This window comes from Triturus cristatus, chromosome 4_1 (assembly GCF_964204655.1).
Source record: "Triturus cristatus chromosome 4_1, aTriCri1.1, whole genome shotgun sequence".
NCBI classification, from domain to species: Eukaryota; Metazoa; Chordata; class Amphibia; order Caudata; family Salamandridae; genus Triturus; species Triturus cristatus.
The window spans coordinates 265607331-265633353 of NC_140585.1; the positions used below are offsets into that span (position 1 = coordinate 265607331).

The 26023-nt window shown below is 43.1% G+C and overlaps 1 protein-coding gene across 1 annotated transcript in view; it reads right to left on the reverse strand.

Moving 5' to 3' along the window:
* AGK (acylglycerol kinase) overlaps positions 1-26023 on the reverse strand; it is a 187675-nt gene that overhangs the window by 145197 nt on the left and 16455 nt on the right. Inside the window, exons 3-5 of the mRNA XM_085652021.1 lie at positions 11668-11747; positions 6871-6946; positions 6151-6243 (exon numbers count right to left, since the gene is read on the reverse strand). Coding sequence (XP_085508147.1) covers positions 6151-6243; positions 6871-6946; positions 11668-11747 — 249 coding nt within the window. The remainder of the gene's footprint in view (positions 1-6150; positions 6244-6870; positions 6947-11667; positions 11748-26023) is intronic.

Consider the following 26023-nt stretch of genomic DNA (forward strand, 5'->3'; position numbering starts at 1 on the left):
TTTTGATATAAGGAAGACCTGTAATCCTGATAAATATGAATTTACATTTTTCTCAAATGTTCATCACACTATGTCAGGCATTGATTATATTTTGGTTTCAAAATCCCTACTACCCTCTGTTCAATCTTCAGAAATTGGATCCATTTTCATTTCCGACCATTTGATCTATCCCTTACCAACTCCGAACATGCCTGGTGGAGATTTAACAACTTACTCCGTCCTGACCAATCCTATATATCAGAGGCTACTTGTTTCATAAATGATTTATTTCTGTTCAATAAAGCTAGTGATACTTCTATCCACAACAACTGGGACGCCTTTAAGGCATCCTTTAGGGCTTTCACCATTGCATACACGGCCAAAAAGAAGAAATTATGGAACTCCCAGTATCTTTCTACCCTTAAACATATCAAATCTCTTGCACACTCTTTCTTGACATAAAATTGTTCCACACACCTCAGAGACCTTATTAAGGGTGAAATCTGATTTAAATAAATTAGCTACAATTGATGCTTGCAATATTTTACTTAAAATAAAATCCAAATATCACGGGGGTCAAAATATAGCAGGTAAAATGGAAGCCAACTATTTAAAAATCAAAACGGAAAAGAAAACCATTGGTCCTATTCGTAATGCTGCCACTAATAACTTACTTCATTCTGATTTAGATATTATTAATGCTTTCCAATCCTATTATCAGTCTCTATATATGGATGATACACATCCCTCTGATTGGGATACTCAGTCTTTCTTTGATGATCTTCCCTCTTCCCCCTCTGTGCCGGATGCTATGTCTCTCCTTGAAAAAGATATATCTCTTCAAGTGATCCTTGATGGCATTAAATCTTTGAGGAGGGCCAGGGCTCCCGGTCCAGACGGTTTTTCTATTGAACTAATTTCTTCTTTCTCCTCTATTTTTGCCCCTCGTCTACTTGAACTTTTTAATTCCTTCATATCTAAATCAAAACCTGAGGGATCTTATTTAGATGCTCTTATTGTAATCATCCCTAAACCAGATAAAGATCGTACCCTATGCCAAAATTATCGCCTAATCTCATTAATTAATTATGATTGTAAACTTTTTGTGAAAATTCTTAACTCTAAATTGGATAATCTTATACCCCTACTAATCAAACCTGACCAATCCAGTTTTATCAGAGGTCGACTTACTTCTGATAACGCTAGGATGTATTCTAACATGCTTTCATTTGGGAAAAAGTATCCTGATCCTCTAGCTGCATTATCCCTCGATGTAGAAAAAGCATTTGATTATATAAATTAGCCATTCATGTTCAAAACTCTTCATTGGTTTGGGTCCCAAATTTATTTCATTTATTAAATTATTATATTCTGAACCCCGAGCATGTTTCTGTCAATGGTCTTTTGTCCCCATATTTTATTTACATAGAGGTACCAGGGAAGGTTGTCCACTTTCTCCTCCTTTATTTCTTTGGTGCTTTGAACCTTTCCTTGAACGCACTCGTCATACCCCTTAATAACTGGTTTTGAATAAAAATCCCACGAAATCAAATTATTTGCTTATGCAGATGATACCTTGATCTATCTCTTTAAACCTCCTTCCTCTCGGCCTTCTTTTTTACAGGAAATTGACTTATACTCTAAAGTTTCTGGCTACAAACAAAATGTTTCCAAAACTGAGGTCTTACCTTTAAACTCCGCCTGCTATCAATACATGTTTTCTGACATCAATTTCAAATGGTGTCCCTCTAAAATTAAATATCTGGGTGTATGGTTTTCCCCTACTATCCCTCATACTCTTTTACACAATTTTAATGCACTAAAACTTAAGATTCAAAATTTATTTAATTCTTGGTCTCCTCTTTATCTATCTTGGTGGGGTAGATTGAACACTATCAAAATGTTGATTGTTTCTCTCAGTCTTTTCTTACTTTCTATGTTACCATTTAAAATTCCCAATTACTAATTTAAACAACTTGAGTCTCTCTGTATTAAATTCTTGTGGAATAATAAACCATCTCCTATTGCCTTATCTAAATTAATTAAACCAAAAACTTAAGAGGGCGTGAGATTCCCTAATTCTAAATTATACCATACTGCTTTTTTACTTAGACAATTTTATGCTTTAAATAAGCAGAATCAAGACGCACCGATATCTAGATGGATTACTTTTGAGCGCTCTTTATTACATGAATTCTCCTTTTCTGACATTTGCTCTATGTCTAACTGTACCTTCATCTATCAATAACCGATTTTAAAATATTCCAACAATTGATACATTCACTATTTACAGATGTTGCTACCTTTCTACAAGCATTTCTTGTCTCTGCTATTTGGTATTATTAATTCATTATGTTTCGACACAAATCATTCTACTTCAAACATTAGAAAGAAAAGGGTATTTTTTATGTCCATCAACTAGTATCAACTAGTATCCCATAACTCTGTCATACCCTTCACTAAATTACAAGAACGTTATAATTTACCCTTATCCTACTTTCTCCAATACTTACAAATATCAAATAATCTACAGTCATTCTTGTTAGCCCAAAATATTTCTGATGACCCAGTTTCATTTGCATCCCTAACCCCTTTGAACACAATCCTCCCTGACTCCACTCCCAAAGCTTCTGTTATATACAAGCTTTTGTCCCTTATCTGGTAGACCAAAATCCACCATAGAATTAGCTTGGGAACAAGACCTCTCTATATCCCTTTCCACTAACAGATGCAACAAACTATGGCATAACATTTTTACTACCTCAAGAGTTGCTAACATTACTCAATCTTTATTTTTCCTGTACAATAGGGCGGTTTGCACTCCGGTTCATATACATAACATTATTCCCTCTTCCTCTCCCCTTTGTTGGTCTTGTCTCTCCTCTGATGGCACATTGGTACATTAAATATATTACTCTCCCAATGTTTTTAAATTCTGGAAGTCCATTTGGTCTACGTCCTCTAAAATATTTCATTGTACTATCCCATTATATGCAAAGAGACCCTGGCAATCACAATATTTCAAATTAGATGGAAAACAATAATTTGTCCATCTAACAAAAAGCACAATGAATGAGGAGAGATTCCTCCTAAAACAGGAAACACAAAAGATACAATCAACTAATCATGAATTAATTTATTTCATAGTACAAACTGTTGCAAGGACTAGAACATAACAGTTTGTTAACACACTCATAAAAATGTTTTCTTGATGTGAGTAGTAGTCCAGTCCTTGTTGTGAAGAACACACGAAACAGCCGACTCGTGTTTCATCACCAGCGTGACTCTCTCAAGGCTCCAAGTGGTCAAATTTACACGGGGAAGTTAGACGGCTCGACGGACATAATCGAAGAGATCCCATTAGATCAGCATTCAGAGTTTAGTCTTGATAATGTCGTATTCCTCTTCGATCTCCGTTCCCGCTGATTATTTCAAAAAGACCTATCCTCAAAAAGGATCGTATATATGGGCTATGTAAAAAGCAAATTTCCCAGTCGCGTTGTCGATAGTCAGTACGGCATCTAGGGCACTATGATAAGTTCCTCATTTTTCGCCGATCTGTCGTCCAAAGAAAATGCCACCACCCGCCTCTGCTATCGTATTCAAAATGTATTTCTTGGATCCATGTCCGATGATTTTTCCAACACCTCACCAAAGTTGAAACTGTTTGATCATTTTATTTCTCTTGCATTTAAAGCTATTTTACCTTGTTGGAAAGATAATTCTAAAGTGTGTATGTTAATGTGGTGGTACCTTATTTTTAATGAACATAGAATATCTACTAAGATCATCAATTTTATCTCAAATCGGACTTATTTTGGATTCTCTTTACTACTTTCCTATCTTCACACCCATCAGTACCTTAATTACTTATCTCATTTTTTCCCCCTTCCCCTTCCCCGCTCCTCTTTTCTTTTCTTCTTGTTTTCTTTCTTCTTTCCGCTATTTTTCTTTCTTATTTCTTATTCTTAAATATTCATTCCACTATCACCTGATTTAATATGTACCCTTACCTCTTCTTACTTATCTTCAGCCATAAGATGGTTTCTTTACCCTTTTTTCTCACTATCACCATAACACATTTTTCCTTACTATAATATCTTCAGATAATATACCTTTTGTTATTCTACTGTTTCATCTTATACTTTATTGTAACTTTGGTACGTTATTGTTTATATCAATACAAATGATTTAAATCTAAAAAAATAATATGTAGAAACTGAGCTTAGAAAGACTGTGACCTCGATAGGCCCTGTTTTTCATATTAGAAAGAGTCCATAGGATGCCTGCTTAACTCCGACTGCAAACAATAGTGGCTAGATTGCTGAATTTTAGGAATCAGGATCACATTTTGCATCAGACGCGCAAAAGGGACTTTCAATGTTGAAAACTGTAAAGTAATGGTGTTCTTTGATTACCATGTAACTACGCAACACCAAAGAGCCGCATTCCTTGATGTGAAAAGATTACATTACTTCAAAATAAAGCATGCTCTGCTTTTACAGCTAAACAAAAAAAGTTATAAGAGACACAAAGACACCCAATTATTTACTGATCCCCACAAATTGGGAATTAGATTAACATATTTGCATAAGACGACGGACTGCCATCAGAAATGAACTAAGATAAGGGTGCCGTGTTGCAGGAGGACAAGAAGAGAGAACAATGGCATCAGACAATCAATAAGGCTGCAATAGCAATTGGAAAACGACAAGGCAGTGGCGACCTCTGTTAGCCTTAACAGAAGTACCAGAGAGCCCAGCCCCAAAAATTCAACAAGAGAGGAAACTAACACCGACCCTGATAGTGAGATGGAGTAGCGAGGACTAAGGGTCTTCCTCCCGTGATGACCTAAATGCCATTAACAAGTGCCCCGGTAATCCAGACTGTGCTGGTAACAGGAGTTACCAGCCCAATTAGCATTACAAGATCTGCAGTACATCTGTGGATCCCGTCCATTTCACTTGCAGCTTTCAGCAGCCCAAATCTCTGAGTTAAATACTGTTAAGTAGTTAGGGACAACAAGTGGAATCAGTACTGAAATTACCAATTGACCCTACAATTCCTTATTACTAAGTGTTCACTCCAGCCTTAGTATTTGTAAGTGGTATGTAGTGGAGTTTATATGGTGTGCTGTGGAATTTCGTGGCATGATGTGGAATTTTGTGATGTGGCTTGGTTATATGTGGTGTGCTGCGTCATTGTGTTGTTGAGCTGAATTATGTGGTTTGGTGTTGAATTATGTGGTGTGGATTGTAAATGTGTGGAGTTGAATTGTGTGGTGTGAAACTGTGTGGATAGCTTTGCCTTTTTGACGACGTAAAAAACAAATAGGTAGGTGCTAGGCTCCAGATCTATGTTTTGGGGTGTTACAACAACAAGATTAAATAGATTTAATACGGTCTGCACTAAGGAACTTGTAATAAGCTCATCAGGGATAGATAGTTTGGACAATAACTGCTATAGAGAAAAGGTGAATCAAGAGTGTTTATTATAACGATAAAGTGGATGCTTTGCAATAAAGGTTTCTATGTGTAAAGTAGGCTTATACTTGTTAATCTATACAATCATGCAAGCCAATTCAGTGATCTATATCCTTAAAACATGGAGCCTATCTCTTTGCTCCTAATATCAGACGGGATTCTGTAGTCGGCGTTTTCTGCATTTTTTTTAACAAATGTGCTGGGCAGAGTGCTAGTCTAATCAGCTGTCACCAGAAATCTGATCACACACCCTTTACGTCTTTATGGATAAGAGACAAGATCATGGTCATCTTAACTTTTACTGTCAACTTATCCAAATTGGGGAGTGGCAATGTTAGCCTTGAAGCATTCTGATACGATCGGACCTGGGCCTTACTGAAGTATGTGTCATTCAGACCTGTGTTTTCACTTGCCTTCTAGGTAGATAGTTTTCACTCTAACCTAACAGTGTAATACTTTATTTTCCTCTTCTAAGACAGAAAAGATTTCACAAAGATGAAGAACAAACAGTGATGTAATCAACACGTTATTGACAGGGAAACAGAACAGGGCCATTTGAAAGAATTATGTGAATTCTCCATCACTGCCATACCCCACAGACACACAACAGACCACATTGCACCAATATCTCTTAAAGTCTGCAGCAGCACTAGACCTATATCCATAACGATCAGGTTCATACTCTAACCTCTTGCAGTGTTCCATCTCCACCAGCAACTATGATGAGGTCGGTCATTTCCAGTAGCTCTAGAAGCTTCTTTGCCTGCCCTTCATAATCTGTCTGAAAGATAAAGAGATCCAAATGTCATATCACAAGTAGAGAGCAGGAAATTACCAAATCATAAGAGAAAGTCCAAGCAGGGGATCAAAGTCAAAGTAAAGAGACAGGTCTTTCACTGGAACACAATGGAGTCAAAGTAAAAAGTTTGAGTAAGTCAACAGCCACTTGCTCCCTGCAGGTTAGAATTAACTGCTATTACCCAGGAGGACAATCAAACCCACTGATCACAATACAATCCCCAATGAATTCCACTGCTGGAAGGAACCTGCTCCTGAAATGATCTTTAAAAATACTTATTTTGGACGTCCACGCAAGCAGTTTTATAAATAGTTTTAGTGCATGGCAGCAGCTTAAAACGTTCTTGGGTTCTAAAGAGGGCATAAAGATTGATCTATTAGACAAAGAACAAGATAAACCAGAAACTTGAAGTCCGATACTGGATCAGAACTAAAGGAAATTAGCATAGCATCTCCACTGCCATTAATACACCTGGGCAGATTATTTTATGAAACGAAAACCAAGACATGAACCTTTTATATGGATACACTTTAGCAGAGCATGGTAAGGTAGAGGAAATCTGGGCACTGGAGAGTGAAAATAAAGTTGCCAGAGGGTCATCGTTCTTACCTTCACAATCGTCACATCCAGACCAGCCAAATGTAAAATCGGAGCAGCATTTTTTTCAAAAAGATTCCTTGCTTTCCTGGAGGAGAGAAATTGCCCAGTGAGAATTAATAGAGAGAGAGAGGTGGCCTCCAATGGTGGGCCATTACCAGCCTCTGACTTGTTAGCTTATCCCTGGGTAGTCAAAAGGCACCGTACACGGGCGTCGCAATTTTTCCTGTCTCCAGCCTTCTTGGACTCATGTAAGTAGTCTGTCATCCTGCTACAAACAAGCTGCTCCTGTGATCATGTTACCAGTTCCACTACCCCAGGCACAGTGACATTAGTATGATTTGAGAGCAATGGATTGAGTGGATTCAGCTCTGTTTCTAGAGGCCAACATTCTATTAAGTTAGGCTTTTTACTCACCACAGTATAAGAGGGTGGCTGCACACTTCCTAGTCTCAGTAATGATCCTCGGGAGCTAAACTTCATACAGTCACTTGAGATTTGTAGTCTCACTGCGGATCCTTAGTAATTAATTCCCTTGCAGTATCCCCTTAGATTCAGCTCCCATAGACTGAACTAACATACTAATGTTTCTTTTGGTCAATGTCCTCACACACAAACCCTTATTTTCTCTGCACTTATTTACACACAACCCCTTATTTTTTCTGCACGTATTCCCTGGACACAGGTGTTCCAATTGGAACTCCTCTTTCTGTTAGTGTTCATACTATCTGCCTCCTCATTTGCTTATGCGATTCCTGGAAGAGAGACATGCTTTTCTCACCTCATAGTGGTCAAATAAATACAAGATTCATATGAGGTCATCGTTAATGGGCCATGCTGTGTTTCCGCTCTTTAACAGGTCGCCCTTGGCTGTGCACGCTACCCTCTACTTATAAAAACAAGCATTGGAAATTCAATAGGTCTCGCATTTGGTTGAGTTGGAGCTACTGAAGTTGTACATGACAATGTGTTTTACCCATGTGTTATGGAGTGTATGTATGTGGTGTATAGTGGAATTATGCGAGTTGGACTGGAATTGTTAGTTGTGGAATTGTGTGGCCTGGAATGGATTTGGATAGCAGAATTATGTGGCATGGTGTACAGTGGAAATATGTGGAAAGTAATTATGTGGTACTGAGTGTTAGTGAATTATGTGGAGTGGGATTGTAAATCATGGAGTGGTATGTAGTGGAGTTTTTGTGGTGTGCTGTGGAATTTCGTGGCATGATGTGGAATTCTGTGATGTGGCTTGGATATATGTGGTGTGCTGTGTCATTGTGTTGTTGAGCTGAATTATGTGGTTTGGTGTTGAATTATGTGGTGTGGATTGTAAATGTGTGGAGTTGAATTGTAAGCTGTGGAACTGTGTGGACAGCTTTGCCTTTTTGGCGACGTAAAAAACAAATAGGTAGGTGCTAGGCGCTAGGCTACAGATTTAGGTTTTGGGGGGTTGAAACAACAAGCATTGGTAAATGCATTAGGTTTCACATATGTGATTAATTTTTTTGGGGTTGTAACTTTTATCTTGGTGAACAGTTGTGCAATATAATTTAACAGTACCATCGTAAAAGGCAAAATGTGCAGTAACGGCATTTTTCACACAATTATGGATTAGCCACATAATCCATCATCAGATGCATAATATGCAGATTTAAAAAAAAGTTTCCAGCCCAAACAGTTCAAAAGTTACTAAAAACACAGTGACGTGTTTCCGCACAGTGAATGCCCTTTGCGAAGATTGACTGGCCACCCTTCTGTCGCTTATTGCTATTTTTGGGTGTTGAACTGGTTCTAATGAGCTGCGACCTATGCCCAGACAGTGCTAACAAGTGCTGGAGATCAACAAGTTTAGAGATGGACACCTCCCCCAGCAGGCACATGCATCCTTGCTACAACTTGGCATGATGTGCTTAAAGCACCCTTTAGTCAGACAGCTGAAGAAAGCAAGGCTCGAAGTAAGAGTGTAATGGCTCGGACTTGTATATCAGCCAGAGCGCCAACTTTGGAGCTGGGGAACCACGTTTGAGTCTCGGTGTCAGCTCAACATCCTGTGATTCTGGGCAAATCACGTAATCTCCCCAAGCCTACCAAAAAGATCAACGTGCCGACGTTTAATGTAACTGGTGCTCAAATAAGAGCTCCAATACCTTCAATTACATCATGCTGTATAAAAAAACAAGCAAAGAAAACTGCATAAAAAAACAAGCTGCGAGGGGCGGGTGGTGGTATTGGGGGCACGGGAGATTAAGTGACCTGGGAGCAGCACCGTGCGCCAGCAAGGAGAGAGTGGGAAGAAAAGGTAGTAGACTGAAACTAAAATATATGGCCAATAGAGACAGGATCCATGGGGCAGGGGCAGTCTGCAGGGTGGAACAAAAGCCAAAAGGAGGGATACATGTATACTATTAACCAATGAAAATGAAGGAATTTGTGAAGTCAGACGAAAATAACCAATCGAAAGTGCTAGACGTGTTCAAAGCCCATAGAGCCGAATACCACCTGTCTCAAAGACAGCGCCTGTGCTTTCTAGGCGAGACCTAAAGATGTAGAGCCTGTTTTGGTGCTATGCACAGGCATGGCCTTTTGACTTTATCTGATTATTACACTACAGAGGGACGTATTTGCCCAAATACTCCACCACACACTAGGGAACTTCGCTCTCTGTCAACCATCAGAATGTTTACAATATCAGTAAATCTCCATCTACAACTCTCTCCAGTACAGAAGTAAAGTGTAATTGAGAACCATTCGGTCTGTAATATGCTGCAAGGCACCCTTCTTTGTTTAGAGGATACAGGCCCTATAAACCTCCTTCAATTCACCTTACCTACATAATGCTTTTACGCACAGGATGTAAAGTTATTTATCTATGTTTACTACTACAGCATCTTCTCAGTAACCCAGTGATCCTAAACAAGCACTTTTGACAGTTAATGTAATGTAACATTTCCATTTTTGTTCCTTTCACTAATATTTCCTTGAAGGTCTGAGAGATCACTTCCCAGTCCAGCTGTCTATAAAGTGCGCTTCGGTTACCTGGAGCATCAACTATGGAAACCAAGAACTTGCTCAACAACTCTGGAACTGGTCTTTCTTCAGCAATGGCAGGAAAGCTCTTTAATAAAAGATGTGCTATTGGACCTACATGCCACAAAGTGTTACAGTACTTAATTCTCTCTAGTTAGTTCGATTTAGTCACTATCAAAAGCAACTTTACATAGTAGGACAATCAGGATCTCATGGTAAGCAATAAGGCTTTATGAAATCCCAAGAGGAAAAGAAAAGGGCAAGACAGGAAATAAAAGTGAAATATTTTCTGCTCAATGGGACAATCAGGAACGTGTTGTTGTCAATCAACAACTGCATGGTTTGTATTGTCTGCGTCATGGAAACCAACTAGGGAACCTAAGGCAGCTGGTAAGGAGTCAAGTTGAGTGGGAAGGGGAGTAGGCATCATTGGTGCAGTGGCACCAGGGCCCTGAGGTGAGAGGGCACAACTAAACCCCTTTTATGTCTGCTTTACAACCATTTGTTGCTTGTATTTGGGTTCAGTGCATCTTTGCTTTACCAGCGTTGCTTTGGGTATCGGACCAATGGCCCAAGAGAGAGGAACATAGAAGCAGAGGAGACATTTTAGGTTAGGCTTCGGAGAGATGGCTAAAAGGAGGATGGGGGACTTAACAAGGGGCAGAGAAGGATTCCATTTCGGAAGGCAGTAGTTCTCATTAGTGAGGCAGGTACTGAGGCACTGGAGCCCAGAAGTCACAATTATGACTGTCTGAGGGCACCCTTGCTGCAAAGACGCAGGCAACTTGTGGGAGCTACTTTTTTCTGAAGGGGACAGTCTGTTTTAAGATTGGAGAGATACCCAGGCTTGGTGGGAAGGGGTGAACAAAGCAGAGGGGCAGCCTGCTAGTCAGGAACACAGCCATCATTAGAGTAGAAGGTGCATTAGCCCTGGGGCCAGGAGCGTAAGGGGCTCACAAGACCTTAATTAATTTTGTATGTATTTGCTTTTTTATAAATCTCACATTTAGTGTGGATTATAGCTACTAAAAAAGTACTTCTAGGGAGGGACGTTTCTGTCCCAACAGAAGTAATATACGTTTCCCAATCACAGTCTTCCTGGAAAATTTGAAGTCTTTGTATACCGAAGTCCTATTGGTGATACTACTGGGGGTATCCTCAAGACGCTGATGGGTGGAGAGGGTCAGTAAAGATGGTCTGAGGGTTCGCTTGTCTTTGTTGTGGGAGAAGCGATGGTACATACTGGATTTGCTATCAATGAAAGTATTCTTTTCTGCTCCTTTTTATGGCATGTTCAGACCTTCAACGTGTGGTATTCTGGGGTTATAAATGTTATTTTGAAACCATTTCATGTAATTTTTGAGATACCTGTCTCCTTGCACGTTTTATAGTGTATTGCCCTCCTTCGCTGGTGTGCAATTAGAAAAAAAAAAGCGCTGACCTCATTTATGGGAGATCATGTGCTGTAAAACCAAGTAACTGCTTTAAACAAGGGACACAAAACATCTGAATTAATATTAGCGGAAGCAGAACTCCAAAAGTTAGCTCTTTAGGTACAACTCTGACTCTTTAAGTAGCTCAATGGGTGTGTTATAAATTCCATAATGAAAATCTACAGTTCACATGCTTATACAGCTATCTGTCATTTTTTCACAAAATACATTTCCACAGACTTGGCAGACATAGGGAAGGAGGGAGAGAAGTTAGTTGCACCAAAGTCTGCTTACAAAATGCGCCTGGAATTCAGGAGTGCTGCTCTCAGTGGTGTCCAGAAGAACTTACCCCTTGCAGGCTGCGGGGTTCAGGAATACTGTTGCTTTTTGCACATGTACATTTGGAGGGATTAGCTGGCTGCCAAACACCTGAAAAGTGAACAAAAATGTATCACAACATCAGCACGTACAGACAGGTTGTTAGTCGAACCTAGAACAAGGCACACGTCCTGGGTTGCTTGAAAAGAATATACTTGCAAACTGACGTCCCATTGCCTGGGCTGTAAAATGCAACTCCACATGGTTACTTTCCAGCCTGGGGGTGCACTAAAAACCCGGCATCCGAAGTGACCCCTCCCCCACCCCCCAGAGGAAGCCAAAGGAACGGAGAAGATCGGCCAGTAACTACTCCGTTCCCCCATGCCACTCCATCCCCTCATGCCACTCCCCCACCCGCTTCTGCTCCCTGCTCGAGTGAAGGGGCTGGTAATGCACTACAACCTCGTGACAACACAACAATAGAACAAAGAACAATTTAAGTAGTTGCATGTGCAACTACTAAAGCGTAAAACAACCTATACCTTCTGCTCTTTGCCCAGCTTGCGCCTTTGAAAGACAGTCCAAGGCACTAGGAAGTTAAATCATATTTTCTTCCCAATAACTCCTCACTCTTTCTTACTTCATGGTGAACCGAACAAACTTTCTTTCCTAGGAACTGAACATCTTTTTTGGAGGACCTCATAAATAGTTTCTGCTATGTAATACTATACTTGCTAAGTTAACCAGTTCTTGTGGATCGGTCAAACATTTCCTTTCCTAGAACTCACTGACTTCCTCCGCTGCCTGTACCTTGATATGGGTGAATGGATAATTATTTTGATAGGAACGGAATAACTGACTTGTGTGATGTATGTAAAGGCATGCACAGTAGACCTTTCTCCAACTGGACAGCCCAACATCGCATATTAGATAGAATATCACACATGCTCCTATCACCAGCACCTAACACCAATGAAGTATAACAGTCATCTGGCTGAACACAACTACTGTCAACAATAACCCATAACCATGATCTAACTTACCTATGGTACCATAAACTTATTAGAAATATCCTACAAAATGTGCATAACATAGCACAGAAACTTGTAGTTTCCAGTGAGCATATCTAAAGCCTGTGATATCTACCACAGAGGCTGGTTTACAACTAGTTGGCTTCTTGGTGAGAAGTATTAGTATGGTTGATGGGGCCTGTAGGAAAGGGCCCATTTTTGCATGGTTGTCAATCAATCAATCAATCAAAGCATTTGTAGAGCGCACTACTCACCCGTAGGGTCTCAAGGCGCTTGGGGGGGGGGGGGTGCCGTTCGTTACTGCTCGAACAGCCAGGTCTTCAGCTTCTTCCTGAAGGAGAGGTGGTCCTTGGTCAGGCGCAGGTCGGTCGGGAGGGAGTTCCAGGTCTTGACGGCCAGGTAGGAGAAGGACCTCCCTCCTGTTGTCGCTCTTCGGATGCGCGGGACGGCGGCGAGGGCGTGGCTGGCTGATCGGAGGTGGCGTTTGGGAGCGTAGAAGTTGATTCGGTTGTTGAGGTAGATCGGGCCTTGGTCGTGGAGGGCTTTGTGTGCGTGGGTGAGGAGACGGAAGGTGATTCTTTTGTTGACGGGGAGCCAATGCAGGTCTCTCAGGTGTCTGGAGATGTGGCAGTTACGTGGGATGTCGAGGATGAGTCTGGCTGAGGCGTTCTGGATCCGCTGGAGTCTCTTCTGGAGCTTGGCGGTGGTACCGGCGTAGAGGGCGTTGCCGTAGTCCAGTCGGCTGGTGACGAGGGCCTGGGTGACGGTCTTCCTGGTCTCGGTGGGGATCCACCAGAAGATCTTCCGTAGCATGCGTAGGATGTTGAAGCATGCCGAGGAGACGGCGTTGACTTGCCTGGTCATGGAGAGGGAGGAGTCCAGGATGAAGCCCAGGTTGCGTGCGTGGTCCGTCGGTTTGGGTGCGGTGCCCAGGGCCACCAGGAGTCGTCCCAGGCGGAGGGCGAGAGGCCCAGGATGAGGACCTCCGTCTTGTCTGAGTCCACTTTTTGCGTGATGTTGATTCTCTTTTATTTAGGGAGCCCTGGAGTCCTACTAACCAAGTACTCAGGGTCTGTGTTCTTTCCTTAAAACTGTACCTTTGCACCCCCAATTGGCACCTCTCTGGCCACATGTAAGTTCCTACTGAAAGGTATCATGGGCACCAAGGGCACTATGACCAGGGAAGGCCTATAAGGATTGCAGCACATATTCTGTCACCGAGAGGCCCTGTACCTTAACACACACTGTTAGACCTGGGGGTTGCTAGTTGGCTGAGGTAGGTACCTTAGGCCAAATAGGGACCCTTGCTTCCACGTCAGGGAAAGGAAGGACACCCTCTCAGATGGCCCCCGCTCACTCCCTTGGTAGCATGGCACGAGCAGCCAGGCTTATCTTCAAGGCAAGTGTGTAAAGTATTTGCAACCACGCTCTCAGTAACCCAATGATGACACTACAAATGGACTCCACACGAGTTTCATAAAAACGAGTATAAATTTATATAAAACGATATACGATGAGACCACACGATATAAATCCAACATATGCGTATTTGTAATATTCCTCCTGGCCGGTTGTTAGGCCAGCCAGCCCATGTAAGTTCTGGCAATATTAATGAGCACTTCTAAATGATCAACTGCAGTCCTAATGCAATGCTATGCAGTTCGTAATGCAAGAATCAGGCACTTTGCAATGTAAAAATAATGCAATTCACTATGCAACAATCAAGCACTTAGCAAGGTAAAAATAATGCAGTTCGTTATGCAACAATCAAGCACTTTGCAATGTAAAAATAATGCAGTATGCTATGGAATAATCAAGCAGTTCGTAATGCCAAAATAATGCAAAGCGTAACGGAACAATCAGGTAGTTCGTTATGCAACTTAACGCAATGCAACAATCAGGTAGCTCCTTATGCAAAAATAGTGCAATGCGTAATGCAACAATCAGGCAGTTAGTAATGCAGAAATATTGCGATGCGTAATGCAACAATCAGGTAGTTCATAATGTATAAATAAGGCAATGCTTAATACACTAATCAGGTAGTTCGTAATGCAGAAATAATGCAATGTGTAAAACGACAATCGGGTAGTTCGTAATGCAGAAATAATGCAATGAGTAATACACTCCAGCACCGATCACGGAGCTTTAGGCGGTCTCTCTGCCACTCGTACTGACTCGTGGTCAGCTTATGTCAACAGATGCCTCCACATGGGTATGGTGTAAACCAAAGTGCAGCTCCGCACTCCGGCCCCGGTACTTCCACTCCTTTGCAAATACGGGCCGCAATACGAGCCAAAGCAGAGGCTTGGTCTGCAGGAATGGGAGCGGCCAAGGGCATCTCTCTCCGAGCCCGCACCCCACCCCAGGCGGCGACACAGGTTACCTGGGGGGTGCGATCTCGCTCTCCTCTCCTCCGATGCAATCTTTGTGGATTCCGGGCAGTGGAACTCGGGCCTTCCCTCGACGGGGTTGGTTCGAGGTCCCGCTCTGGCAATGGCGGACTCAGGCCGGCGGCACAGCTCCTCTGGGGCTGCCGGTCCGGGCCGCTGGTGCTACGAAGATCTCAGGCTGCAACAAGGCACACGCACATAGCGTCGCTGAGACTCACTTGAGCTTGGGTTGTGCAATATCACAGGGCACTCCTCACGAAGGTCTCAGGCAGCACGAAGCACACAGCATCGCTGAGACTCACTTGGACTCCGGTGCACACAATCACAGGAAGATCCTCACGAAGGCCTCAGGCTGCAAAAAGCACACGCACACAGCGTCGCTGTGAATCGCTTGGACTTCAGGTGCCCACGATTACAGGGCAATTCTACGAGGGTCTCAGGCTGCAAAAAGCACATGCACACAGCGTTGCTGAGACTCTCCTGGAAACTTTTGTGTTCCTGAGTTTTTGCAATAGGGAGCTAGCTCACCTCGGGCCCTTAGGGACAAGTTACTTCCGGACACAGCACACAGCAAAGTCCTTTCAATCAGGGGGACACAGCACACAGCAAAGTCCCTTTAGTCTCTACTTGGTTAAAGCAGCAAACTGCAGGCCAGCCCCAGAACACACAGCAAGGGTCAGTCCTTTCCTTCAGTCTCTTCAGCTGTTTCTTTCTTGGCAGAGGTTCCTCTTGACCACGAAGTAGGTTTAATCCTTTTCAGTCTTGATCAATCCATATCTCCAAAGTTCAGGGGCTTCAGCTCTCATACCCCTAAATGTCTTTGAAGTCTTTGTGCTCAGGGGGGCACTGACCCCTGTTCAAACCAGTTCTGGGTGCCTCCCTGCCAGTGACACCTTCTTCCTTTGATTAGTGGGGGTCTGGTTTCTCAATCACTCAGCAGGAGATGGGACCATTGTTTTATGGCAGCAACCCAGGCCTGTTCACCTCTAGGAGCTGCTCTTCCCCCCTACACTCCAGATGCAGGTCAGCCTGTTGCTGTCTCACCTCTTCCACTGGGTCAAGACATTCCCCAGATCCTACCACTTTCAAATCCAGACAGTCAATCCACAACCAGGCACACAGAAATGTTAGAGCACAAAAGCCCAGGCACTTCTAAAAGAGTGGTTTCTAAACACACAATGCAAACACCACCCTCATAAAAAGATGTTATTACATTGTGAGTTCAGGCACACTAAACTTTACCTCTCCATCTTACGCCTTTGGGAAGATAGGCTGGAAAACATATTACACAGCCTCCCCATTCTATCCTATGGGCAAGATAGCCTTTCAACAGTAAAAAACTACATGGAGATTATTTCACTGTCAGGACATGGTCACACCTTAGTACATGTCCTACCTTTCACAGCCACTGCACCCTGCTAAGGGGGTACCTTGGACCTACCATTGGGGTGTCTGATGCGCATAGAAAGGGAAGGGTGCACTTGTCAGGACAACATGGCAGTTTAACAAACTGCGCACAGGCACTGCAGTGGCAGGCCTGAGTTCTCTCTTTAAGGCCACTTGTGTGGGTGGCACAATTAGTGCTGCAGGCCAACTAGCAGCATTTGCATTACCAGCCCTGGCACACATAGTCCACTTTACTAGGGACTTTACTAGTAAGGCAAACATATCAATCATGAACATCCAATTACCATTACACTTTACACAGGGAGCTCTTGCATGTTGACACTGATCAGTAGTGGCAAACGGCCCAAAGCATCTAAGTTGGCAACACTAAATCCATCACAGCATCAAAAATAGAAGAGGTAGAGGCAAAAAGTCTGGGGTAATCACGCCAAGAAATGCTAGGTCTAACACACACACATGGCCCTTGCAGGCTGCATGTTTTGGTGCATAGGAAAGTGAAGAGTCGACATGGCACACAAACCTGTGTGCAATGCCAACCACCCACTGCCTGTGGTACAGTTAAGACACCCCTCTAGCTGGGTGCACTATACCACTAGTAAGAATACAGGTGCATGAGCCCTGTATCCTGACAGTGTCCAAGCCCATTCTTAGACATTCTAAGTGCAGTAAAGTCATAAAGAGTATATGCTCTTGGAGTTTGTCATTACGAACTCCACAGCACCATAATGGCTTTACTGAATTCTGGGAAGTTTGGTATCAAACTTCTCAGCTCATTAAACCCAGAATCAGTGTGGGATTTAAAGCCATGTGCACTCAGAGGGCATCTTAAAGATGCCCCATGAAAAAAGACCTAGTTCTAGTGTCCTGGCAGAGTGGCTGCTCGCCAACTGCCACCCCAGACATGTTTCTGGACCCCTGGTTTGAGAGACTCCCGCTCTCGGGGTCCTGAAACAAAGCACATCCTGGGCAAAGATGGCAAGCCTTCAACCCCAGGATGGGCAGGGTCCACGAAGGGGAAGCTTCAAAGGCTTGCCGCCTTTGTAAACTGACCAAGACGTTTACTGCTCCCAGCAACTGACCCCCACTGGTTCTGATCCCCCACTTTGGGCTGGAGAATTGGCAGAAAAACCAAGATAGGAGGAGAGGTGTGCCCGCCTTTGCCAACTCTACGCCTCAGGTGGGGGAGGCGATGTGAAGCAAAACGCTCAGTCGCCGCCATCTTGAAGATGGGGGGATCCAGCCAACCAGAGAGGTTTATGCGCCCCTCACACTGGATGGTGGCATAATAGGTTGTGTACCCACCCCAAGGAAGGGACTCATTGGTCCCCACCTGTACCTACCTGAAACACCTCTAAATTATGTATTTAGGGGAAACCCCGAACATTGCTTCCTCAGACAAGCAAGAAGGAGAAGGACTGAAGAGCCATGCTGAAGGAAGAAGAGAGGGACACCAACTGCCTTGGCCCCAGCCCTACCGGCCTGTCGCAAACTCGACCTGCTCCAGGGGAATCCCGGTGTATCCTGCAGCCAGCAGTCCTCCAGGACCCAGAGGACCTGCCCTGCCTTTCCTACAAAGACTTTGTCTCCCATAAGCACCACTCTGCACCCGAGGGCCATGGCACGAGTTTGAGGGGCCCAAAACCACAAGGAGGTCTCCATAGTGATCCTGACCTGGGATCTGGTGATCCCTGACCTACCTCAAGCCTTCCAACGACACCTGCAGCCTCTATCTGGAGGCCCCCCCTTCCCGACCGCGACTAGAGCTGGTAAGGAAACCCCCGCACCCAAAGCCCTACAGTCTTGGGTGGCCCAACCGACTGTGTCCAGGCAACCCCCTGCATCCCAATTAACCCCTCCAACCGGTGGTCGCCTCCAGGAAACCTCCCTGCCTGAACCTGAAGTGCTTGTTCCTATTGGAGATCTCCCATTGAAACCAACAGGGCACCAGATGCCAAGTCAGCACCCTGCTGCCCCTGTGGGTGAACCTTGCATGCTAACTCGGATCCTCCTTTGCCCTGAGCTCAACACTAGGAGCTTTGCTGCCTCAACCCTGTAGTTGCCCGAGAGGGGCCTCCAACCAACGTCCCCCTAGCCCCATAGGCTCACATTGGGCCTCAGCACTCTGCACCCAGCCAACCTAGTGATGTTGAGGGTGCTTTTTGAGTGCATCCTTGACCCTAGGGTAACCCTGGTTCTAACCCCAGAAACCCAATCCTAAAGACCAATTGCTCACCTGCAAACTGATAACCTCAGTTTTCTCCATAGGATTGCATTTACTGTTTACCTCTGAAAAGATTCAAGTGTTGAGTTGTGATTGTATGACAACCTAAGCAACTGTGTTTTAATGCTAAACTGTTTTGCTTATCTTTGTCTAGGAAATGTCCCAGTGTGATATCTAGGCATATCACACTGAGTAGAAAAAGTAATCTAAAAGGTACTCTAAAGAGTAATCTGAAAAGTAATCACAAAGTAATTACTAATACCTATTATCTTGAAATAGTTTACAAACCTGTAACAAAGTCTATTTCATCCAGCTTGCTTATTTTTAACAACCTGTTTTGTAAATTACAATTTTACTTTCCTGTCCTGCTTGTGTGTGTGCAACATCATTTCTTGCCTGAGTGTATAAAATAAACGCTTAACACTACCCTTTGATAAAGCCTTACTGCTCACCCACACTACCACAAATAGAGAGTAGATATTATCTACTTTTACCTCTGTAAGCCTTTGGGGATCCCCTGGACTCTGTGCACACTATACCTTACTTTGGTATAGTATATAGATAGCTCGCTTCCTACAGGGCTCTGAAACTGCAAAGAGTAATTGGCACATAACAGAGTTAGAACACCCCACTGAGCCAAAATAATTAAATCGGATGCATTAGTGTGGCACTGGAGGAATGGTAATCTCTCAATCCAAACACAAGATGCACCATAATCCTGTACTTGTTTTGTATTACACCAATGCGTTCTACCCTAGTCACCCAGCATAGTTTCATATAAAAATACACTTTAAGATTTGCCAACCTCCTTTCTAGCCATGGAGAGATGCAAACATATAGAAACTGTCTTGAATATCAGAGCTGCAATGAATTCTCAATGTGCTCGAACGCTTTTAAAATTCTATTTTTAAAATTTTTATTTCACTTACTTTCCTCACTTGCACACATTGCTTATACTTGGGTGCCTCCCCGTTCCATCGCGGACTGTTCCGATTGTATGGAGGGAGTTGATATCAACCGGAAGTGATCCAGGAGCACTTCTGCCGGACATTAGAGCTAAGGTTAGCAGTTCAGCTGCCTGCCTTTCTATAAAAACAGATGCCTGGCTCGACTCGCCTGGACGGCGCCAGGAGCCAGAACCCCTGACGGTTTGTCCTCCAATCTAGCAAATAGTGTTGGCGCCCCTCTTATTTACTCGAGCCAAGAGTTGGTAAAGATTAGAGACAACTATTTTCCCAGACATCCAGTAAACACTGCATGCACCACACCAGCAGGCGTAGAAGAACCTTTCTCATGCAGGACTTGCAGATTCCAGAGTATGATGTTCACACTGTCTCAGACTAATAAAACAACAGATGACCCGGGATTTAACCAACAACACTGCACTTGGAAACAGGAAGGTCCCCCTCACACCCTCCACCACAACAACGGAGGTTGGAATTGTTTCCTGGCCAATGTTAGATCATTGCCCAAACATGCAGTTAATATTTGGGATCTGCTCTCCTCCATTCTCCCTCATATTGGGTTTCTGACTGAAAGCTGGACTAAACCCTGCGCTTCCTGACGGCTATCACATTCAAAAACGGGATAGACCCTGCGGGGGGGGGGGGGGGGGGGGGGGGAATTAGCTATCAACTATAAAGACTCCATTAAAATCTCCATCTTAGACCAACTATGTAATGACATATTGGAGATTTTAGTCTTCAGAATTGACTTCTACTCACAACTTAGTTGGAAAGGAGCCTTCGACCACTTACCAATTTTACCCCCCAACTCATGGATCTCATTTCTCCTCATGTTATTTCGACCAGAAACTTTTCTTACTTCTTGGAGATTTCAATGTGCACAGTTATAATCTTGCTAACATAGAAGCTTCTTCACTAGACCTGTCCACACTCGAATTAACAGATAAATAATGAACCCACTCACTTGGCAGGGCAAACGTTGGATCCAATTCTAACCAACCCCCCCAATATTATTTGTGGAGCAACCTGTCCTTTGACATGGTCAGATCATTCATTGATCGAATTCCAAATTAACGGCCCTAAAGAAAACACAGCTTTCAAACCATACCCTATAAGGAGGTACAGACAGTGGCACAAACTCACGCCTACACAGTTCCAAGATACTTTCATACCACATCAGAATTCTGACTCTGATAGTGCGGAGGAGCATTCAGCCTCCTTCAATGCTAGTATGAAATACACTGTCGACCTCCTAGCCCCCTTGAAACTGTACCCACCGTTCACTAAACGCCTTCAAACACCATGGTACTCTCCCAATCTCCGGACTGAAAAAAGTCAGTGCAAAAAACTTGGACACTGGCGCCTTACCCATGACTTGCAGGATAAAGAAATATTCAAGCATGCACTGGCACAATACCATAAAAACCTGAAAACCGCTCAGAAAACGCATATCGCATTGCAACTCGAACTAGCAGAGAACTCCCCTGAAACACTATATCAGGTTTTAAAGTCTTACACTAACCCTAAGGCGTGCAACACTGAAACGGCCCCTTCCCAAGTCTTATGCGACAACATAGCAAATCCTCTAACCCAGAAAATCGAAATGATCTACAACAAGATTACTTCAGCTAAAGGCTCCCGGACAGGCCCTAAAATAGACCCTCCCCAGATTACTCCCAATGCCTTAACACTGGAGGACTTCCCGGCTCTCATACCGGAGGAGGTAGAATCTCTACTAAAAGTAGTTAAGTTAGGGTGTCCTCTAGACCTGATCCCTGCCAAGACCACCGCCCTGCTATCCAAGCAACTTGCTGCTCCCATCTGCTCTAATCTTAACAGTTCCATGAAGGAAGGCAGTCTCCCACTTGAGTGGAAAGCAGATTATCCCCATCAGGAAAAACCCTAAAGCTCCCCCGGAAGATGTTTCAAACTACCGCCCTATCTCCTTGCTCCCTCTACAGAGCAAACTTCTGGAGAAGCATATTAACAAGCACTTGTCTGAATTTGTCGACTCCTCGAATTGTCTCGATCGTTCACAATCTGGATTTCGACCCAGACATAATACTGAGTCAGCGTTGGTGGCAGTTACTGATAACATCCCAATGCTAGCGGATAATGGTCAGGCAGTACTTTTGGTGCTGCTTGACCTGTCTGCATCATTGGATACATCTCCCACCAGATCCTACTCAGGAGACTTAGGGATATAAGCATCCAAGGGAATGCCTTGAAATGATTGTCTAATTACCTATCTGATAGAACCCAGACTAATGATCTGGGCCCTTTTCGCTCGCAGACAAGAGTAACCAAGGGAGTAACTCAGGGCTCCTGTTTGAGCCCTACTTTATTTAACATCTATGTTACTCCCTTGGCTGGATTACGGAGGAATTTAGGATTCATTCCTATCTTCTATGTCAATGACAATCAACTTCTTCTCTCCTTTGACAAAACCAACTCCAACATTCAGACCGCCTTTTCGGAGGGTATGAAAGTCATTGCGGACTGGATGAGAGAGAACGTTCTGCAGCTTAATGCATAAAAATCTGAAATAATGTTGTTTGGAGAAGCAGCAGTGAGGTGGTCCCCTAGTTGGTGGCCAGAGGAACTAGGCTCTGCCCCATCCCCAAAGCAGGTGATAAAGAACCTAGGAGTCCGGATAGATCATGAACTAACTTTGGGGTTAGCATGCTACCACTATTGCTGGGGCCTGCTTTTACATACTTAGTCTCCTTCGAAGAGTTTTTCCTCTCCTGCCACTCTCCACACGGAAAACCTTGATCCAGGCATTGGTCTTAAGCCGCCTGGACTACTGCAACGCTTTGCTGATTTCAGCCAAGGAAACCTTGTTAAACAAATTGCAGGTAGTCCAGAACACGGCGGCCCGCTTGGTGACCAATGCCCCTCCTAGAACTGCCTCTCTTCCTCTACTCCAAAAACTACACTGTCTCCCGGTGCGGAAGAGGATCTGTTGTGTGGTCTTCAAATCTCTAAACAAACTGGGTTCTAGCTATCTGACAGATAAGTTGGCCAGATATATGCCAACTAGGCCCCTCCGGTCAGGATCCAAAGCTCTCCTTCATATCCCTTGCTTTAAACAAGCTTGCATGGCTGGTAATGCTTTCTCCCACCTTGCCCCACTTTATTGGCACCAACAACCTATTCACTTGCGTCAATGCATTAACCTCCTGGTTTTTAGAAAGCTGATGAAAACCACACTGTTCTGATTCATCTCTCCCTGGTTGGTAATGGCAGTCATAGCGCTGAGATACCCCTGTTGGGGTGATTCTGGCGCTTTATAAATTAAATAAACTAAATAAATAAACGTTAACATCCCAGGTCACTAGTCACATTTAAAATAAAAATGCGCTTGAGATTTGCCTAACATCCTAACGCACAACTTCAATGATCCAATGGCAAGCCTAAACAGCATGATACCATTTCACAACTTACAAACACTAAAAGCACAGGTCAGCAATTGTCACAAAATCTGACTTATAAAACAACGAAATCCAGGGTACAGCCTGAGCGCCCACATTACACGTCAAATCTGACAATACAGTATAATGCAGAGTGCAGCCTCACTGTAAAATAGCACTGCCTCACAGACTGCATGCAAGGGCCACAACCATGCAACACAACTTTACCTACATTTTCGACACACCTCAAATCATAGGTGACAGTTTAAACCAAAGTAAACCAGAGACTAGCCCACACTAAAAGCTACACACCAGTGCAACACAATGTAATAAGAACAGCCTGACAGCCCATGTCACACAAAAACCTCTATAAAGACATTGTAACACTTGGTGCAGCCGTGCAAGCACAATGCAGTCTATAGTGTTACCTTTTAAGCCACATATAATAGCTACAACAGTACAAAAGATTTAGCCCAAAGCCAAAGGCTACAGCGCTATCATAACCAGAGTGCAGCCTTACATTGCAGGTTACAGGCTATACAAGCACAATAAAATGTAAGCCAGTTACCAAACACAAAGCCCACCACAGGCTACAACACAACAATGTAACCTGGAGTATTGGCTCAAACCTTAAAGCCAGGCCAACATAGTGAAATGTGCTGTCACTGACATGATGTAAATTTGTAGTTGTTTTGACTAGCTCTCAAGTGTTCAAAAATAATATTTCTTGTTCGTTTGTTACTATGGCCAATACAAATTTCTGTGAAAAATGTCAGATTATTGCACAAGTGTAGTACTAAATATAGTGTTTTCAGTTCAAGCTGCAGAGTGCTTTAGCTACCAGTATAAACCAGTACCAACAAGTACAGGTTAAATCAATAGGTCTCGCCTTTATAATGCGAGTGCCACCGTGCTGGCCTTGCAAATGTTTCTCTGTAAAGCATTGCTTAAAAAACTAAAACATAAAAGTAAGCATTTGCAATGCAATCGGTATCGCCGTTGGGACCTTCTATGTATTTAGCTATGCAGTACATTAGCCTGGATGCTGAAGTATCTACTGTTCTTTAACATGGAGGGAAAGTAAGCACCAAACTGTGTGACATGCCAGGTTTGGGAACACATGGAGAGAAATATTGCCTTTCAGCAGGACATGGTATAGTCCAAAGCTGTTTTAATATAAAATCAGGTCCTTCGGTGGTCATATCACTGAAAATACAAAATTCGACAAAAATATTATTGTCTACGGGTGCTCGTGGAAGAGAATTTCAATGGACTGGAATCTAGAGAATGCCAAAGTGATTCTGATATTTTACTGGCCTCTTTTGGTAATTTGATGTAGGGCCAGTGATATTTTGTTTGGAAATAAAGGCGTCTTTAAAGTCAGTTTGAGAAATTGAGTTTTTGGTTGAGAGAACTCATGCAATAGCCACATTCCTTGTCAGGGTGAACCACAAAAAGGCACTAAATAAACCTGTGCTCTGGTACAGTTCTGGCAGCTTGGAACAAAAGCAGTCATGCTTAACCTAGAGGCAAAGTGTAAAGAATGTATGCAAGCACTTAATCAGAAATAGAGTGAAAACACAACAAAAGAAAACCTGACTACCAAGACATGTAAAACTTAAGAGTACATGCCCAACTTTTTAAATATAAGCCATATGGACTGTTTGGGAACAACCCTGGGGGTTTAAATTGCCAAGTCGGATCTGCAGTTTAAAACTGCCTACAGGCTCCAATGGCAGGCCTGAGACATGCTTTATGGGGCTACTTAAGTGGGTAGTACAATAAGTGTTGCAGGCCCACTAGTAGCATTTAATTTACCAGCCATGGGTATATGGTATACCACTTTACCGGGGAATTATAAGTAAATTAAATATGCCAATCAGGTGTTAGCCAATTTCACCATGTTTTAGAAAGTGAGCACCTTCGCACTTGTTAGCAGTGGTAAAAGGCAAAGAGTCCAACGGTCAACAAAAACAAACTCGGCAAAATAGGAGGCGAGAAGGCAAAAGGTTTGGGGCTGACCCTGCAGAGGGAGGCAAATTCATCAGCCAGCTCTCAGCTTTCTCTTAAATGGCTGTTGGACTTGGCCAGTATTAGGAAATGTTATGACAAAGTCAGAAGGCCCGATTTACTTATTGTAAAAAGAATGTGTTAAAGACAATAGGCTTTTTAAAAGTGAATTGTAATTTTACTGTGTTTATTTCTGTAGGCAAGTATTTTGTTACATGGAATCTCAGTGGTTACCGTAGTAGGCAAGGGGTTTGATGTTGGTGTGGATACAGTAAAAATGAGTTGGCTGTGACAATTCACTGATAAAGGATATAGGTCACATTGGTCCACTGGAAAAATGTTTTCCAGATGCCATATGTGTCTGACCTGTTTGTTACAAAAAGTTACAAAAAAGGCAGTAGGCCCAATTTATTTATAATGTAACATATGTCAAAGCCAAAAGATCTTTAAGGGTAGGTTGTTATGTCACCATGTTACCAATGTAGGCAATGCTTTTGGCCTGTGAATGATGGCATTTGTCCAATTCCATGTGCAGGTCTGCCTGAAAATGAGTGTGCTTCACAGGCAGGCCTGGTAGACCAGTCATTTACTTTTACTCGTTTTATAAGTTAATTTTTTCCTTCTACTCTTTTTTCTTTCATTTTTTAGGGAATACTACAGTTCACTAGACAGTGCTAATGGCAGTGCTTGCTTGCTGCTCATTGCCTCTGCAGTGTGTCACATCTCATGTGGTGCCCGCCTGTGAACCAGTTGACCAATATATAATGGTATTTACCATAATGCATCATTGTTTTACTATTCCAAGATGGTCAACCTGTTGGTTCTCAACCTGACAGCCATGCAGGAACTTTAAAACAATGATCCACTTTGTCTAATAACATTGCAGGATGGTCACCAGTTGCAATGTTTAACTTTATTATTTATTGCAAGCATATACATACCATGCTTCG